Here is a 19,719-nt window from a genome sequence, read left to right on the forward strand (position 1 = left end):
GATTTTCTTCTTTCCAAACATGCATTAATTTGTAATTGATACTTATTGACATTTCATTCTTTGAAAGTTATTACTTAATTTTATGTTCATAAACCATTAGCATATTGACAAATCAAAGAGTAGATGATACTAAATTTAATCATTTTTTTTTTGAAGGGAATTTAATTAATTTATTGAGATAAGGCAATAAAGTAGCTCCATTTAATACCATTATATCAAGATAAGCACAATCCAAGTATTTGTTTAGTTGACTTTTTAATAATAGAAAGGCATAAAAATGGGTGTTTGTGTATGGTAAACAAAGTTAAGTTCTATATCTTGCCAAAAAAAAAAAGGTCAACTACACTTCTCACACAAAATTCTACTTCTCAAAATCAATCAAATACGAGTAACTTTTTATTCACTTTCTAAAAAATAAAGTATAAAAACAATCAATTTTCTATCACTTTATACAACATCCTACGTTTAATATAACCAAATAACTATTAAATCCCGTTATTCCTTATCCAAAAACCAACCGAACCAAGATCAATTAAATTGTAAATCAGATTGAGTTAAATCAAAGATATGGACCCTTGTATAACATATGGAGTACTAAATGTTGTAATCGTAATTAATAATTCAAGAAAGTGCACATATATAGATAAGTAAATAGTTTACATACAAAAAGGCAAAAAAGTAGTTCAAAATGCCATAACCCGGAAGCAAAGGCACTAACACAACTTGGGCGGTCAGACCATGATCCACCAACTAACATCTAGGAACGTCCAACCAATCACAATACGAGTTTCTATATGTGGGACCCACTTTTTATGCTAAAGTTCTCATTTTTATTTTATTTTTTCTATATCTTGACTCTTTGTGCACCAATAATAGCTTCTCACTCAAAATATCTCAAGCTCCTTTTTCTTTGTTCTTAATTTTTTTTTCCACTTAATAATTTTCATTTACTTAAATTGGGAAAATTTTGCCAAAAATAAATACTTTTTATCTTTGTTTAATTTACAGAAATATTTTTAGAAATAAGAATAATGGAGGCAGAGTTCATAACCAAGTATCACACACAGCAAGAGATTGGAGCCAATCAATGTTCTTCTTCTGTCACTAAACGCATCAAAGCTCCTACTGATATTGTACTTTCTTTCTTTCTCTTTTATTTTTATTAATTTATTTTATTTTTTGTTTTTTTTGTTGTATTTAAGACAAAGAAATCTGATTGATCATAATCTGTTTTATTTTGTTCTATATTGGTGGTATAATGATTAAAGATAGGATTTTTATTTCATAGAACTATATACTATTACATGTAAATTACAATTGTATTATTTGTTAGTCCATTTTTTTGTTGCATATATGTAAATTACTCATATTTTTAGATTCCCCAAATTATCCATCAATGAAATGTCATCTTGAATCAAGCTGCTGCATTTTCTACTGATTTAGAGCATTTTCTTTGCCAAGTTTTAATTGATAAAAATCAATTTGAATCCGTAATGTATTTTAATCAATAAAAATCAGTATCAATAAGACCGTAAATATAATTTGATTTTAGTAAAAATCAGGCGAAGAGAACATGACCATGCTTTATGCCAAGCTAAGAAGTCAAAAACAATGTGCTTGACTTTTTGATGACTATATTACAATCAAAATGCAAACTTGGTAATTGATGATTCTGCATTCATTTGAACTTAATGTGCAGATTCTTGGTTGTTGCAATTTGTGTTGTTGACAAATTTGGTGATATTGTTATCAGGTTTGGTCTTTAGTGAGAAGCTTTGATCAACCCCAGAAATACAAGCCATTTATTAGTGAATGTACATCAAGAGGAGATTTTAAAGTTGGTACAGTTAGAGAAGTTAATGTTCGATCAGGACTTCCTGCAACCACCAGCACCGAAAGATTGGAGCTTCTCGACGATGAGCATCGTATATTTGGTGTCAGAATCATGGGTGGCGATCATAGATTAAGGGTATATCGACTTCTTTGTTCTTGAAATACATTGCTTTGAACATTGAACATGATATTAAAACGAATGTTATTGATCAAAAATTATGTTTACTGAGTAAAACTGAATTTTCTGTTTCACTGGTGTTTTTTCTTCTGCAGATTTCTGCAGTTTTGTTGTAAACTGATTTTTCTGATTCACTGGTGTTTTCTCTTTTGCTGTTTTTACTGATAAAGTTGATTTTGTTTCTGATTGAAAGTTGAGTTTAAGTTGAACAGAATAGAAACCTTATGATCATCATCCTGCTGGTTTGTCTACCTGCTAGATGTGATGTGGTAATAAGTTAATAACAAAGAGGATAACACTGTCTTTGTGTTTTCGCTGCAGAATTACTCATCAACAATAACAGTTCACCCAGAAACAATCGAAGGAAGGCCAGGAACATTAGTCATTGAATCATTCGTAGTTGATGTACCAGACGGAAACACCACAGAGGAGACTTATTACTTTGTTCAGTACCTTATCAACTGTAATCATAATTGCTTAGCTGATGTTTCTGAAAAGATTGCATTGCACACCAATAGCTCTGGACAGACCAACTCCGTTGAATGGTAATTTTGGATCATTTGAAGTTTCGAGGAGGCTGCTTTAGACTTGATTCTCAACTGTTGTCTCCGTTCAGTAGAAAATTATTGATTTGTTCTTTCTCATTTGAATTATGGAGTCAGTTTGTTTGATTACAACAGCTATTTCTCCAAAAAGTATGATTTATGATAACAGGCTGTTTTGGACTGTAATTGCTAGGCATTTTCATCTAAATGCGGTCATATATATGACCACCAAACAATCTTATTCATTGCAGCTATTCCAATTAGCAACTTGGTGTTTGGGTACATATGAACCAATTAAGTCGTCTACAAAGTCTATGGAGTAGGCACAACTGGACATATAGCTTGACTAAGATATGAGTTAGCTCATTATCCTCAATTTTGCATCATAACTAAAAAGGGAAGTGAGAAGACTGAGAACTGTTAACAGTCTGAAAACAGGAAGAGAGAGAAGTGCATATAACTCAATTTAACAGAATCGATTTTTCTTCAGATCTGCAAGTTTTGATATAAATTAAATATACTTCTACACTGCTATTGAGAAGCAACATGCTGATTCGATACAGACAAGTGTAACATTGACAAAGTAATACTAGATCAAGTAAACCGTCCTGCAAAGAAAAATGCCTTTTGTGAGCCTGTGATTCTGTGTAACGCTGCTCTACCGCAGTTAAGACACATTCAGCATTGTTAAGTGGAAGGATGCCCAAAGTTTGGAGCTTCTAATGCCACTTATATTTTTGGTCTTGGAACAAGTGCATCATTAATCGAACTAGAATTCAGAAGACAATTTTTAGCACAAATCTTCCTGAATCAGAGATGATTTGACAAGAACAAAGGAGCAACTTCACCCACCTGCAATCTGTCATTTAGTCACCAGCCTCTATACTATTGTTATTGGACAAACTTTCAATTTCACTCCAGGTTTGATGAAAATTTTGCCCCCATAATATATACCACAAGAAAAATTTCACAAAATAAGAGGTTTTATGTAAGTATACAAAACCATCACCTTTAGTATTCTGGCAAAAATTCAACAAGATTTCGAAAGACATTCCATAGAACATCTTGCTGGTAGCCTGGTAGACATAATCATATACTTCGTATTAAACAAAAGCAGTACACCAATTACATATCGGACTCAAAATTACATTTTACACCATCAAGAAGAGCTGTATCTCCACAGTTATGGTGGAAGCATCTCCCTTCCTCTTAAACTTTACCTAGTCTATTGCAGATAAAGAGGAGCAAGTTTGAAGTGTAGTCACACTACCTCAGTGATACTCTTTCCTAAAGGAAGGATCCTGTGAGCTAGGCAAAGAACTGCTGAAACCAGCAGCAGCAAGAGATTAAAAGGTTGAAGGATCACACTAACGAACTTAAAACACTTGTCTCCCTCACCAACATTCCCTAGGTCGGCCATCAGGGAAAACAGGGACACGCTCGTCATCATTCAGTGGCTCACGATCGAACTGCTCCTCTGATTTGCTTGCCTTGACCCTTATGTTATCATTGTCATCATCAAAATCAGGGGGAGTATCATCTTCATCAGTCCAAGAATCTTCATAATCTTCATTATCACTGTCGTTTTCATCTTCTTCATCATCACCAAACTCATCACTAGCAACATTATCAAAATCAGACCACTCTCCATCCTCTCCTTCACTAAGTTCATCTTGCTGCTTGGTAGCTTCTTCTGTTTCACCCTCACTCCTTCGAGCACCCTTATTTCGTAATCGAGGTTCATTAACAAGGGCCCGCATCTTCTCCTTGACAAGTAGCAGCCTGTCCTTGTCAACCAAGTTGGAACCTCGATATGCCTCACGAAGGAATACCGAATCCCTATCTCCTTTAAGAGACACATAAAACATATCAGGATGTCTAATCAGCATCCCTCTCAACTGTTGTGAGAACCGAAATTCCTCCCGGAAATGAGTCAAGTGGTCAACAAGAGTCCTCTTCTCAACAGTGAGGCTTAAAATCTCATGAACAACTGCACAAGCATGCTTCTCTTTCTCTGGTGTACCAGGTGATAAATGTGAAAAATCTGAATACGGAGATATATAAGGCATGTCTGTAAACTGACAAATCCTTCTCATCTCATTCTTGGACAGTTTCAAACCCTTAGGTAGCTCCACCCTATTAAACTTCAAAGGCCTATCTATAATCAAATTCTTTGATTCCAACTCTCTAGCACGATTTTCCTCTTCATCCATCTCAGCAGCTGAAACCGCGAGCTCAGGGTCCCAATGAGTCAGTTCCAAAGCCGGACCTCTATCAGTTGGGACAACCTTAAAGTACTGTGGATATCTATGACAAATTGTGTCCCTGAACTCCAAAGGAAGCCCAAGATCAGTCCTCAAATGGCCAATCTTTTCTACCAAAACCCGCTTCTCCAACGACATCATCAACAACTTCCTCAATTTAACAACCAACAATGACTCCATTTCATTCCTAATCTTCAACTCCTCAAGATACAACCTCTCAGCCTCAGGGGTCAATTTAAGATTAAGCATGTATGCCCCTTCTTCCTCAATCTCAAAGACACTAGGGAACTTCTTTAACAAGGCGATAAACCGCCTTCCTCTCTGTAATCCCAACACTCTCCTATGCTTGCCCAACTCTCTAAGAGGCATAGTTCTATTAGGGTGACTCACTAAAATCTTCCTAATTTTCAATACCAATTTCAGTTTCTTATCTCTTTGAACAACATTATCAAACGGAAGTTCTTTCCTTCTCTTAACAACAGCTCTAATTGGGCAAATTGGGACATGGGTTTTCCTATTTCTGCAAAACCCAAATTCATCTTGCCCTAAAATTAAACTTTGGCCCAAAAAAGATGAACTAAGCGATGATTTTACAGAGGAATTAAAATGGGGTTTTGGGAAAAAGATGGGATTTTTAGGGATAGTGGTTTTGCAGGATAGAAACAGTGGTATTTGAATGGATTGGGTGGTTTTGAGTGAAGGGGGAAACAGCTTAGAGTCCATTAAAAATGGCGGTTCAATATCAACAGGATATATATCAATTAATACATTTGAATGAAATTGAGGAAATGAAATTGATGAGATAAGATTATAAGAAACTTACCAGAATAATTTTGCTCCCTTTCGTTTATTTATGGAGTTTGATATGAAGGAGAATTCGAGGGTTTTGGAAGGCTAAAACCTCAGTTCTTCCTATGAACAGGCAAGTTATCTAAAATCTACACTTTACAACGATACGGAGTATTTTAGTTGATCCGCAAAAAATACTCAATAGAGCGATGTGTGCCTGTGTCAATTCGGATGTGCGGCTGAGTTCAACTCAAATAAGGTTAATTTTAATTTCCCGTCGAAATAAAAAAGGTTAATTTTAATTTAAACTTGAGTTATGCTAACTTAATTTGTCTATAAAAATTCAAATCTTTTTTTTTTTTTTTTTTTTTTTAATTTTCGGGTCAAGTCAGTCAGATAAGTTTTTGACATCTTTAAGGCTTTAAGGGTCTGTTCTCATTGACTGAACTGAACTGAATTGAGCTGAACTGAATTGAATTGAGCTGAACTGAACTGAATTGAACTAAATATTTTATAAGAGAAGGAAATTAGAGCTTAGCTGAACTGAACTGAACTGAATTTCAACGCAACAGAACAGACCCTTAGAGCTATAGAAGCCCTTTTGCTGAGGTTCCTCACCCTTTTTGTCACTAGTTGTAAATGTATAGCCTTGAGAATCCAATTTTGTGATAAAAATTTCTAGGTTTTGTGTTGATGATAATTGTTTAGTTATTAATGTATTGCGTGATAGCTCTATTTTGCTGATTAGTCGTTGTAAATTAATTATTTATATTTTTGTGAGGAATAGTTGTAAACTAATCGTGGTCAATAATCTCTAGGTGATGAATATTTGTATACATATACTTGTTCGATTAATTCACTTAATTTGTGAGTATGTATGTAATCGTAAGTAAATTATTATGGAATAACTTTGTAAGGAAAAAAAATATTACTTATAGTTTAATTGATGGGTATGGGATTAACCGATTAAGTGTAGTTTGTGAATATATGTCAATAAATTACCTTTATTGTGTTTTAAAAAAAAAATTACCTTTATAAACTACGGAGTACTTTTAAAAAAAATATATTTATATTTTTATACGAAATAGATAATGTAGATGTGACATGGACCCCCTCATATATATAACACAATATTGATAATTGAATCGGATTGATTTATATGTTCCATCCATCTTAAACTACTTTATGTTTGACTATTTACCATACAAAGACCATATGAAGAATTGATAAATAGAAAGCATAATAGACTAAATATATAATCATATATATCTATCTTTTTTATATTTCATTATATAAAATAGTATATACGTGTATAGTTATAAAAATTAAAAGCTTAGGATTATAATTTGACTTAAAAAGTCAAATAGAGGACCAAATTCACAGCTATCTAAAACTAATTAACTGATAGGATTGTTTTAGGTTTCTTCAAAAATAAAAAGATAGTATAGAGTACTATATATACATATTGCTCTATTAGCCTATTAGGGTTATTATTATTCTTCACGTTGTTAAAGAATAAAGAGTACGTCAATTTCCTTGATCTCCATTGTTTCAAATTAAAGCTACAATGGCGAAAAAATTCAAGGATATTCTAAATAGCATTATGGCTTTGTTAGGATGCGTGTCTTGTGATCATAAAAACCAGGAAAACAATACGAAGAAGAAAACTACATCGTCTTCAAAATCCGAGGAAGAAACAAAGAACGTATCAAAATCAAAGAAAGAATCAAAAATGGAGATTCCAGTGTCATCTTCATCATGGTTAACAAAGAAGATGCCACAACCTACACTACGTCGTTCAAATTCTACTTCTTTCTAAGCTAATTATGTGTGTTCAATTGTTTATCAATTTGTTGTCATTCTACACTTTTATTTAGTTTTTAATATAGATACTTTGGTTTTATTCTAAGATCGTATCTTCCAATTTGTTATTATATTCGTCACTTTATTTGTTTTTGTTTTAAGTTTAATTTGCTATGATTATTTGTTATTGTTTTGATGTATTTAGCAACGCTGGAAAATAAGTAAGGGGATTTTTGTTTAATTTAAAATCGCTACGATTCAAGTTCATACTCCATGTTAATTTAATTGTTGTTCAAGTCACTCTGTCTTGTATATTTATTTTAAATTTTTATTTACTAGTTGATCGATAAAGTTCAGTAAAAATAAGTTCAGTTCAGCAAAATTAAGGTGAATCAAACAGGACCTATGTCTCTAAGCTAAGGAAAACCTATTTGATGCAAATCTTTACTATGTCTCTAAGGAAAACCTATTTGATGCAAATCCATGATGTAAATTAATATCATGGCCCTTTCATACTAGATATATCTTAAGATATGAGAGAATATTTAGGAAATATATCATGATATTATTTTGTATTATCTTTTATTATGATAGGTTAATTATTCCCCACACTGGATGATTAGATTCCTATTCAAACCAGGTTTCTAACACTTTTTTTTTCTTTGTTTTTTATTAAAAAAAAATGAACATTATATTAGCATACAAATTAGATTAAAATAATTAATATCTTCTAATTATCTTAGAGCAACTTTAATGGTGAGCTATAACGTGTACCATATTAGAATATCAAACAACACTAGTTTCAAATTACATACTCTCACAATAATTGCATGTCTACGACACCTTAGCTTGTAGCTTGCAATAAATAGTAAAAATTAGAAGAAAAAAAATTAAATAATAAATTAAATTAAAAATAAAGAACTAAATTTGATATACAATGATACACTATGAGCCGACGCACGACGATATTAAGCAAGTAGCAGGCAGCCCATTGGGGCAACAGGTAGTAAGCAAGCTATACATTTTTCTCTCTAATGGTAAACTTGTTGATAGACTGTTAATTTACAAACCAACTATTGAAGATTCTTTTAGCATAAATACATTTTTTTAATTCAAGTAGTATGCATACATTGTATGTATAGCTGAACAATCATACTTACTTTGCCCACAATTATGTGCAACAAAAGAGTATTATTTGTGAGGTATAAAATATTCTTTTGTTGCACATAATTATGGATGGAGGAAGTATATCTCATTGTACCCGTCAAAAATATTGGATATTTCATTGTGAATGACATTTGATTTAGTTATTGTCTCATGAAAATGACACGGCGTATGATCAATTCAAGATTGAATTTCATTTACATCGTTACCCATTTACTACTTGCATTGTGGTCTTGTGGGTCTTTAAGATCAGTGTCCAATATTATTCAAAATTATCCAAATACTCCTTTCAGTTTTTTATAAGCTAGAGTTGAGATTTTACACTATTTATATGTCATCATCGACTTATTTTTTTTATCAATCTATAACAAATGTGCAAATCTAACTTTATCGCTTATAAAAAAAACAGAGAGAGTATTACTCTTCTATAAGGGTTTGTTCTCATTGAATGAACTCAGCCGAACTGAACTAAATTGAAATTAATATTTTATAAGAGAAGGAAATTAGGAGCTGAACTGAGTTAAGCTGAGCTGAGCTGAGCTGAGCTGAACTGAACTGAATTTCAACGGATAACATGCCCTAAGTTGTAGAATACTTTTTCAAAAAAGAAAAAGTTGTGTGAAGTCATTCCGTAGCTATAACAAGAATAGAGTGTTGTTTATCTTTGATTAAAAAAAAATACTAAATGAAGGTGTTTGATGTAAATAGACAAAGATGTTAGATAAAAATCACATGGTGAGGGATGAATGAGGTGTAAATAAAATAATGTAAACGGTTATTAAGAAGCCGCAATGTTATTGGAGAAATTTGAGTGTGCCCCATGTGACTCTTCCCTCTCAAAAACCCCGCTCTCACTCACTCTCTCTTTGTTTTTTTCTAGTACCGTTCACTCCCGCTATATATTGTCAATGGGACATGTTATTATATCCGAATAAACTTTAAACAAAAAAAATAAGTAAAGAGAGATTGAATAAAAAATGGTAAATTCGAAAAAAAAAATGTAAGTTTCTAAATTGTTCATAAAAAAATAAAAATATGAAGATAGATGATTGGTTAGTCCCTTCATACGTCCATCGAGTAACGAGGGTTTGATTCCTCATCCCTGTGATAGGAGGTGACCCCGTCATCTTACTTGAAAAAAGAAATTAAAACAAATATTTTAAATAATTAATTCATATTATTATATTCATAAAATGATATTCAATATGTTCATTGTCTTTAATTTGAAAACTAGTTTTTGTAAAACTTAAATATTCAATAAAAATGTTTACTGTCGTTGATTTGAAAAGTGGTCTAATTAGATATTACGAGTACATGTATATTTTTAAACACACACTCAGTTTCAAAATTAGTTTTCGATGCGCATAATTAACCTTAAATTATGTAGTCGATATAGCCTAACTCAAAAATATGTTCTTTGTTTACTTTTGGGTTTTAAAATTACATGTTTAATTGTAACAAAAAATAATGGTAAACATTACATGAGATTTTGAAAAGTAATACTCCACAAGTATATAAAACACGTATAACTAGATGCCTATGATAATATAGCTAATTTTTAAAAGTTTGACCTTAGAAAGTCAAATAGGAATCTAATTTGAAATATATTGGTAAAGTACTCTACTAAAGACTTAAAGACATTCTAATGAATTTAATGAAGCTACACATCATATTGTCTTAGGGCCTGTTTTAATTGACTGAAATGAATTGAGCTGAACTGAATATTTTATGAGATAAGGAAATTAAGAACTGAATTGAATTAAAAATAATCTAAAGAGAACATACTCTTATTTTACATGTTAGCAAGATTTTTTAGTTTAAGTTTTGCCGTTTTGGGTATGTGACAATCGGAGTATACAAACTTATGTTTTATTACTAAAGTTTAATGGTATCAATAATTTATTTATTTAGCCCTCATATTCTTCTCAAAGTTCATCATGTTTGCTTTTTTTTACATCCCACAATACGAAATTTTAAAATATACAATGTGTATATATCTTAATTACATATTTTAGGGATTTGTGTGGTATCAATTATTTTTTTTTTTTTTAAAAACGGGTTGCAAATGTGACAGGTGTTTTCGCTGATAATAAATGTCAATTTTTCCTAAAAACAAACATTAAGATCCCGTAATAAAATTCCTTGCGTATATAATCATTATTAATTTCAGCTTTTTAATTACTCGGGTATAACAATTCAACATAAGAATGAAAATAAAGAATGAAGTTGATTAGTAGAATAGCATGGCAAGAGGTTGGTACTTGTTACCACAACACAAACGTGTTATACAAGAATTAGAGTTATTCAAAAAGCTTCCCACAAAAATTAGTGCTAAGAATGCAAATTCAATTTTCATCGAAATTAAAAGATGCTAGATTAATTTCTTTATATCTACTCCAAATTTGTGTCTAACAGTCAACCTTTTGTGTTTTAAATGACTAAACCGATCAACAAAATACACGATTACCAACATAACCCCAACACTTTAAATACTCATGCCATGACATACTTAGCAATTTTCATACTTTTTCAAGGGTAATATAGTATTTTCACCCTGCATTGACCGCAAAAGACAAAGGTACGGTCAACGCCGATTTAAAAGTGTCTAATTAACTCCTCTCGTGCTACCCTTTGCCAGCTTTTTTTTACTTTACAAGTTTAATTACCAATAATTAATTTAGAAATACAAATTATTTTTTAATTTTTTTTTTTACTTTTGAATGTCTTTTTTTCTTTTCTTTTTTCTTACCTAATTTCACCATCTTACCCCTAGAAATTCAAATCCCTTTTGCCGGACTCCAAAGATCTACTCAAATTGAATTTTATTTTCGATTTTGGCAAAACCCCACAGAATTATTGTAATTAATTATTGCTACAACTATAGTTTATTTTTGGTAGCTCAAATTTAATTATTTTTTTTCTTCAATTTCCAAAGTTTTTATTTTATTTTTTATTTTTTACTATTACCAGTAGAATATTTCATTTCATTTTCATTTCACCTTCCTGCTTTCTCTCTCTTCTACTTTCTCTCTCTAACTTCTCACTAAAAACAAGCTTAGATATATTTTTATTTTTATGCAAATTATTTTATTGGGTTTGTTTGATAATTAGCTGTTATTTACTTGTTGGGTGATGATCTTCTGTCGTTTGATTCTTGGAAAGGTGTCGTTTGATGGCATTGAAGTGTAGTTGTTCTTGAACTTTGGTAAAGGTTTGATTTTTATCACTTTATTTATAGTTTGAGATGTTTATGTAGCTAATTTAGTGATTAAATCATGTACATCTTGCTTTATTACAGTGTTTAAGTTTTCATAATTTTGTTGTTTTGTTTGTAATAAAGTTATGATTTTGGGGTTAGTAAGTGATTAGTGTATGCTTTGAAATATGGGGTTTCATAACAAAAACAAATTGGTAAAGCTAATTGTACAAAATGTGGGAATTTTTAGTTGATTTATAGTTGGCATTTAGATTTATGCATGAATCTGATTTATAGTCTGAGTTAAAAAAGCATAAGAAAGTTCATGTTTTCAGTATATGTTTGCTGATTTGTATTGATTATCATGATTTTCCTTTTTTGCACAATTATTGTTAGTTGTGGATACCAACTAGCTTAGTTAGTAAGGTCTCGCCGTCTTGGGATGGTACCGATCACGTGGGATCGAATCGTGTCTACATCATACACCAAAACATGATAGTTCTTTAGTTCCACCATTTTGAAATTGCATGTGGTGTTGCTTTCATTTGCAAAAAATGAATTTGAAATGGTTTCTGTTTAGGGTTAAACTTTTAATTTACTTTGGCTTACAATTTATTCCATTGGATAGGGCATTCTTATCTAGATGTACATATACTAGTATTATACTTTGCTCAAGCTTTCTTTCTTTGATGGTTAAAGTTTGCTGTAAAAATCTAATGTCAAAGATGAGTTTGTAACTTATTTTGATGAGGTTTCTACTCTTTGGAATTGTGCATGCAGGGAAATAGGAAATAGGGCTTAATTAAGGATCATTCTAGTTTATTAAAGGCATATATTTGGATTAAATTGTAATTCTTTGGAAGAACATTTATGCATGGAGGCCAAAGAAAGTATGACGACGGGGGTGACAGTTATAGGAGCAGAAGCTCCGTCGAATTATCATATGGCATCCAGGGGTGAAGCCCCCTCTCAACCCCCAAATCAGTTAGCTATATCACCAACTGGGGTTGTTACTCCAGGAAGTACTGGCATACCGGGATTGGTGGACAAAAAGAAGAGAGGTAGGCCTCGAAAATATGGACCTGATGGTAGTGTATCAAGATCATACTCGCCAAAGACGACTTCAGTGTCAGCTCCAACTTCTGGTGGTAGTCAGCCAAGTGGGAAGCGGGGTAGGGGAAGGTCAGCCGCTTCAGAGGCCAAACAGCAGCCCAGCTTTGAGATGGTTTCTATGGGTATGTGGGTCATAATTTCGGTTATTTTGACACTCAAACACAAGCATGTGATTTATTAGTTGTAATAGGCTTGCTATATATGCTTTAACTCTTGCCTCTTAGTAGGCAAGTTCATTTACATCCATGATTCAAAGGAGGTACGGATTCCTCCCAGGTTTTAGGAAAAAAAAAGTGTGGACCTAGAGTGCTAACCCTTTTGCTTTTATTTTGATCTGGTGCCTATAAGTTTTTCATGTCATCTCATGGGTTCTACTATGGACATGGAAATTAGGCGAGCTAGACTTTAAGGTTTACTGAAAATGATGCCCTTGAGTCCCTGACACCATAAGATGCAGACATCAAGGTGCCGTGCTGTCAAATGAGAATGTTTACACTTTGATCTCTTAAAAGGTTTTCAGTATACCACTGTCAACAGGAACAATTTGCAATCCACCAAAAATTGAAAATTGTGCTCAAGAAATCAGATCAATAGAGGCCAAACACATGTTGAATTGTCAGTTGTTCTGTTATAACAAACCTTTATTAGAGAACCTTTACAGTTCAACAAGATAAACTCTCAGGATTTATTACTATCAATCAATGAGAGAGTTGCAGAAGGCAATATAATAGTTTTTCCACCTATCGTAGTTGCTAATTAGGGTTTTGCATGAGTAGGCATTTGATCCCATATGGGATTTGAAGAATGTAAGGAGGAAGACAAGAGCCTTGTCAGCCTACTCCTCCCTTCTTTAGATTTATCTTGCCCCGACATTAATCCATAATTCAGCGTGGTCTTTGACCGATTTTTTTTGCCTTAGTTTTCCAGTGGGCATGGTGGTGGGGTGGGGGGGTTTAATTCCTCATAGAGCCTCTGGTCTATGCATTCTGGTGGGCTCTTTCAAGTTACTTATCTGTAAAATCAATTGCAGGCTGTTATTGACTTGTTGGAGAAACTTTGGGATGCTGATGCATTTCTGGTTTCCTTACCCGATTTGTTTACACATTAGGTTACACTATTAAGAAAATAATATAGGTAATGCTTCTTTCTTTGAAATTCCAACTAAAGAAACAATTGCAAATTTGCAATGCTGATGCATATCTGGTTTCCTTAATCCTTGTGTTGTTTACCCATTAGGCTACACTATTATGAAAATAATATAGTTAATGCTACTTTGTTTGAACGTCTAACTAAAGAAACAATCAGAAACACCATAAATCAATTATATTAAGGCAGGGTTTGGAGGTCCTAATCTATGCAGCATTACCCCTGCTAATCCAAGACTATTTGAGAGGCCATTTTTGGATGAACAAATATACAATATTCTCTTAAGATACACTATTAGCTAGTCGTGCTCCATTCAACAGTGTTGTTTGTTGATTGGATGGAGTTACGATGCTGTTTGAGGGCATATCACCAAAGGGCAGCCTATGCTGTTTGAATTGTCTTTCTAGGTTTGTTGTACAAGATCAGCATTGAGGGGTTGAAAATCAGCTGATTTTTGATAGGATCAAAACTTGTGGAAGCCTGATGATTTTTCTTATGTACAACTTGTGAACTTGCTACTTCATTTATCTTAATCGGATCGAGTATACTACTAACATTTCAATTTTTCTAGAAATATCTTTGTTATGTTTTAATATATGAAAAAGAAGGAAATTGAACATAAATGTTTTGTTTTCTTGGCTATGCTTTGTATTCAATTTATTTATTCAATATTTGATATCTTCATACAGGCGATGGATTTGGACGCTCTGACGGAGCCAACTTCACTCCCCATGTCATAACCGTCAATGTTGGTGAGGTATGTCGTGAAAATCTAGGAATATATGTGTAATTATGTTTGAACAGGAAATATGTTAGCAACCTTAGCATTGCTTTAGTGCAGCACTGCAGCAAGTCTTTTGTGGAAGCTAAGTGGGCCCTTTGTTTTCATGAAATGCAGCCCTGTTAGTTTAAGATCAAGGGAAATAGACACTTACCTTATGTAAGTAGGCAAATGCAGTGCCCGTTTCTTAGAAGGCTTGGTATGGTATCAGTTAACTTGCATGTGGTAGCTAAATTAAACTGCTGCCAATTCCAATTTGTCTCTAATATGAAGTACCTGTTCTAGTTTTGTGCTAACTTCTCTAGGTGACTAAGGTGGTCGATAACCTTACGTCATATCTTAATGAAAAGTGCACCCTTTAGAAGCATTCAGATATCTAGTTTGAACTTCCTTGGAGAAGGGTCCATGTGTAATACTATCATTGGACATTTTTCAATTTTCTTTCCCAGAAGAGCATTTCTTTTTCATTTATATTTCAGCCACTAATGCTGAAAAACCAATAACTAAAACATGAGAAAAGACGTGCATTATGAGTCATGAACAAGATATGAGTTATATTTGGCTATTTGCTTTCACATGATTTCGTGAATGGCTTCCAATTGTATTTTGTCTGTAAGGACATTCTGAAACTCAACTGGGCCCTCTTGCAGTAAGGTAGTGATTGATAACAAACACAAATTCATGGTAATAATGCCTTGTGTATGTCATTTAGCTTTTTTTTTTTCCCCCAAAAGAAGTTAAGGCATTAATGTCAACTAGTGCCTGGTTGACATGGTCATTGAGACGGATAAGGAAAACCTATATATATGACCACATTAAGGAGGCTGAACTTGTGTGTGAGTGTGACTTTGTGAGATCCTGTATGGAGTACTGAGAAATCTCAAAAGAATAGCATTCAAATGGTAGGCCTCTTGTACCTTAGTGTTCTGTTTTTTTTGATATGCAAGCTCATTTTAAAAGCTTTTTGACTCCTGGTTTTAGGCGGCTGGGAGACTCATAACAAACTAAGAAAGGCCACAGATTTAGCCTGGAAGACTCTTTAAGGACATTAGGTGAGAGATATTAATAATAATTAGAGGAAAAGCTTCCTAATATCAAAGCATTATCCGGCTATGACCTATTTGACAATTGACTCTAAATCAACCTCAGGAAGCCTATTTCAAAGTTACTCATGGTTGTAGTCTTTCAGTGAGTTGGTGAAGACTCTCAATGGAAATACGAAGATTTATTTTCTGTGTCCAAATGGCCTTTGGGAATTTAGATGACGTTGCTTTGAATGGGGGTTGATCATGATGAAGGCCTCTAGTCATGGCCTTTTGAGCCATGCTATGAATCATCCATCAATCATTGTGTTTACCAGACTTTGTTCACGCCCCACATCATATGCCTTTTCACCTATCCTTGTTTTCATCAGGATTTCCATCTTATCTACTAATCCTACTATTTCCCCCATTTCTATATTGTTCTTGTTTTACCCTTGCAATGTATTTTCCCTATTGTTTTTTCCTTTCCTTTACATCGTTTTTGCAGTTTTATTAGCTCTTCTAAAATAGGCAGAGTACCTCCAGAATGCAAAAAGAAAAGGAGCAACATTTTCAATTATAAAAAATAAAACAAAAACTATTCCTTTACAATAAAGGGTGTAAAGTTGATATATAGATAGGGAAGTGCTGAAAATGGGCATAACGATGTGGCTTTTAAACTCAAGTTCAGAGTGAGCCTTAATAAAACCCTCAAGTATATGAAGAACAATTAGCAAGAAGAGCTAGACAATGGAAGATGAAAATGCAGAACAATGATGTATGGAATTTCAAAGTGAATATACATTGTGCATCTCATTGCATGAAGGTGCACACATACATGTATGTTTATACTACAATCGATGAATCAAGTCTTGAAAATATTTGTTACCTTCGGAGGAAGAGGGGTGGGGGTGTGGAGGAGGCTGTTGTGAGTTGTGAATAGCATAGAGCCAGACTGACAGACTGTAGGGCTGAGCATATAAACATCAGTGAGCAATTAGAAATGGAATATGGCCTGTATTGGCTGTATATATTTGGAAGAAACATAGTGAATCATGGTAGGGTATATATATTGGCACAACCGCACAGCTGGTAAAAGGCTCTTTGCCTTTTCCATAGATGCTTTGCGAGGAATATATTTGTCTGATTCCTGATCTTCGTTATGATGAGCTCCACTTCATCTTGTTGATTGAATGATTGGTTACTGGATTTTTTGTAGGATGTTACAGCAAAAATTATATCCTTTTGTCAACAAGGACCACGTGCAATTTGCATTCTTTCAGCAAATGGAATGGTATCAAATGCTACACTTCGTCAATCAGATTCTTCTGGAGGTACATTGACATATGAGGTAAATACTGAATATATATCTTTATGTATTTATTCCCTTTTTTTTTTTATACATGATCCATGAATTTCTATTGTTTATATCTATGTTAAGAAGGCAGAAAAAACTATCTTACGTTGTGAATCATGCAGGAATGAAATAATTGTTTTAGTATTGTCTCATCACCAGGGAATGAATTGCATTTTGCCAGTCAAAATCACACACATGGATGATATGCTCATTCGCATATTCTCTCTCGCACACCCCCACAATTCTTTGTGTTTTACTTTCATATTTGTATCAGTGATCAAGTTTGCCTTTTTAACTCTAGTATTTTTACTTGTCTTATTGACATATTACTCACTATGTTGCAAAAAGTAGTCAAACTATGAAAATCAACACAAATAGAATATAGAAGATAGTATTGCGTAATCTTTAATTAATTTCATTATTCACCTCCTGCATATGAAATATCCTTTTATGGTATGTCTATATTTGGAAAGTGCCTTCCAAATCTTAAGTTTACATTCAACTGATCTGTTTTCGTTATTTGTCTTAGGGACGCTTTGAGATAGTAAACTTGTGTGGATCTTTCACACCTACTGAGAGAGAAGGTACAAGGTATAGAGCAGGTGGGCTTAGTGTCTCTCTATCGAGTCCAAATGGTCAGGTTGTTGGAGGATGCGTTGCTGGATTGCTGATTGCTGCTAGCCCAGTTCAGGTAAACATTCTGCTGCCATTTGGTTTCATTGTACATGCTCTCTGCTGCATATATTTTTTGTTTTTTATTTGGTTTAAAGAGTTTGTTGGTGAAACTAATACAATTGACAACATTTCTGCTTTTTATAGTAAGGCTTGCTTTCTCAAAAAACACTGTTTCAGGCATAACAAGGCTTGCTTTCTCAAAAAACACTGTTTCAGGCATAACAAGGCTTGCTTTCTCTTTCCTGTATCAGGTCATTGTCGGGAGTTTCTTACCAACTAACCCGCCTGAGCTCAAACCAAAGAAGCCCAAAGTACAAGTACAAACACCATCTGCACCAACTCCTTTTACGATTACAACTGCCCTTCCTCCACCTAATGTTGCTGAGAAAGATTCGTGTAATGGCCAAGGGCACAATCATAATAATTCTGTAGCCCCAATGCAGAACATTACATCACTTGCATCTTATCCACGAGAAAATTGGCCGAACACACATTCTATGCAGGAACGAAGGACATCCACCACTGATATAAATATATCTTTGCCTGGAGGGTAATATATCTACCTTCCTCTTTTATCTTCTCGCTTCAATATCAGATGACATTGTTAAGATCATTTTTTATCTGTAAAAACAGTTATTTGAAATGAGGTCATCAGCAAAAATGAGTTTTAATCTGAAAAATTCATTCTTGTTCAACGAAATCTAGTGAGAATAAGCCCGTGTTATGGGTTCATCAAGTCTTATGAGCATGTTTGTCGATGCTCTTGTTATGATTTGCTGACTTTGTTGATGGTTGCAATGCAGGATGTAGGTTCTCAGCTGGTAGTCTGACTTGTATGCTAATCAGCTAATCACAGGAAGGAATATATATTAGGATGAAAAGGCGGTCTGAGTCCGGGTTTTTCCCTCACTATAATTTGTGCACATTTTCTGAAATTCGGAGCTTTGTATGGACTAACTTAGTATTGATGTTTTACATGCTATAGTTACATTAGGAAACTGGGTTTTTTTTTTAGTTTTGCAGGATTTTAGTGGGTGTGGTTCTTGTCTCTATGTTCTTTTATAGAAATCACAAGGTTGTAAGCACCTTACAATATAGGGTGAACCTTGATTACCACGTTTATCATGTTAATTTCTTGGTGTATTAGTCTTGTACTTTGTTGCATGTTCTTTCTCCTAAACATATACGCGTTAATTGTTATACCGGATAGGTGGTTGTTAATCTAGATTTGGTAAAATGCCTTACTCTTATAGATTGCTAACCCAGAAGATCATGATTCATGAAGTTACATCTGAGTGTGCTTAGATAATTGAACCGTTTAATCCACCTTTAACATTAATATTGTTCTAGCGTAATAAAATCTTCGTTAGTGTATCTAAGATATTGTACTGAAGAATGAACAACAAGAACCATCATAGCTTCATTTATATATGCTCCTCCGATAACTCTATATGTTACTGAATTCTAAGGAATTATTCACAAATCAAGTACTTAGAAGTTATTATGTTGTAATATTGTATTGGTACTACAACTTGACATCTTGTCGTATCGGTGAAACTAAAACATGATATTTAAGCAGCCTCAAGGAGTTTAAAGAGAATTAAAAATGTACAATGTCTTTTGTTGCCTTTTCGATTTCTCGTGTTAACGTGTGGGTAATAGTGTAATACTTTAGCTCATTTTGTTTATGTGTGTCTTAAAAACCATTTACTTGGGAATATAGATGTCTTAAAAACCATGGTTGCCGGTCCAACATGGAAAAAGTATGGCACAATGTGGGTATGGTGTAGGCTTAGCATGACATGACAAACATGCTAAAACCAAAGAAATTTTGCTTAGGCATGCAAACCCGA

General features: G+C 33.5%; 3 protein-coding genes across 5 annotated transcripts; 2 read left to right on the forward strand and 1 right to left on the reverse strand.

The window, feature by feature from the left end:
- Positions 1 to 850: 850 nt before the first annotated feature.
- LOC110714604 (abscisic acid receptor PYL8-like) lies at positions 851 to 2,792 on the forward strand. Its single transcript, XM_021893150.1, has 3 exons — positions 851 to 1,133; positions 1,754 to 1,969; positions 2,333 to 2,792. The coding sequence occupies exons 1-3, from the start codon at positions 1,032 to 1,034 to the stop codon at positions 2,558 to 2,560; spliced, it is 546 nt and encodes a 181-aa protein (XP_021748842.1). The 5' UTR covers positions 851 to 1,031; the 3' UTR covers positions 2,561 to 2,792.
- A 713-nt stretch (positions 2,793 to 3,505) lies between these two features.
- On the reverse strand, positions 3,506 to 5,830 carry LOC110714603 (protein ROOT PRIMORDIUM DEFECTIVE 1-like). The gene has a single exon (XM_021893149.1). The coding sequence runs from the start codon at positions 5,541 to 5,543 to the stop codon at positions 3,951 to 3,953; it is 1,593 nt and encodes a 530-aa protein (XP_021748841.1). The 5' UTR covers positions 5,544 to 5,830; the 3' UTR covers positions 3,506 to 3,950.
- A 5,718-nt stretch (positions 5,831 to 11,548) lies between these two features.
- LOC110714081 (AT-hook motif nuclear-localized protein 7-like) lies at positions 11,549 to 19,030 on the forward strand. 3 transcript variants are annotated; one of them, XM_021892549.1, is made up of 7 exons: positions 11,549 to 11,787; positions 12,553 to 13,007; positions 14,721 to 14,788; positions 17,054 to 17,185; positions 17,721 to 17,882; positions 18,118 to 18,416; positions 18,670 to 19,030. In XM_021892549.1, exons 2-7 carry the CDS (start codon positions 12,647 to 12,649, stop codon positions 18,674 to 18,676), a joined length of 1,029 nt encoding a protein of 342 aa, XP_021748241.1. In that variant the 5' UTR covers positions 11,549 to 11,787; positions 12,553 to 12,646; the 3' UTR covers positions 18,677 to 19,030. The 3 variants fall into 3 exon arrangements, with proteins under 3 accessions (XP_021748241.1, XP_021748243.1, XP_021748242.1); XM_021892550.1 differs by having other exon boundaries at positions 11,576 to 11,781; XM_021892551.1 differs by lacking the exon at positions 18,670 to 19,030 and having other exon boundaries at positions 18,118 to 18,420.
- The last annotated feature ends 689 nt before the right edge of the window (positions 19,031 to 19,719 follow it).

The sequence above is a fragment of the Chenopodium quinoa genome, unplaced genomic scaffold (genome assembly GCF_001683475.1).
Source record: "Chenopodium quinoa cultivar QQ74 unplaced genomic scaffold, ASM168347v1, whole genome shotgun sequence".
Lineage (NCBI taxonomy): Eukaryota > Viridiplantae > Streptophyta > Magnoliopsida > Caryophyllales > Amaranthaceae > Chenopodium > Chenopodium quinoa.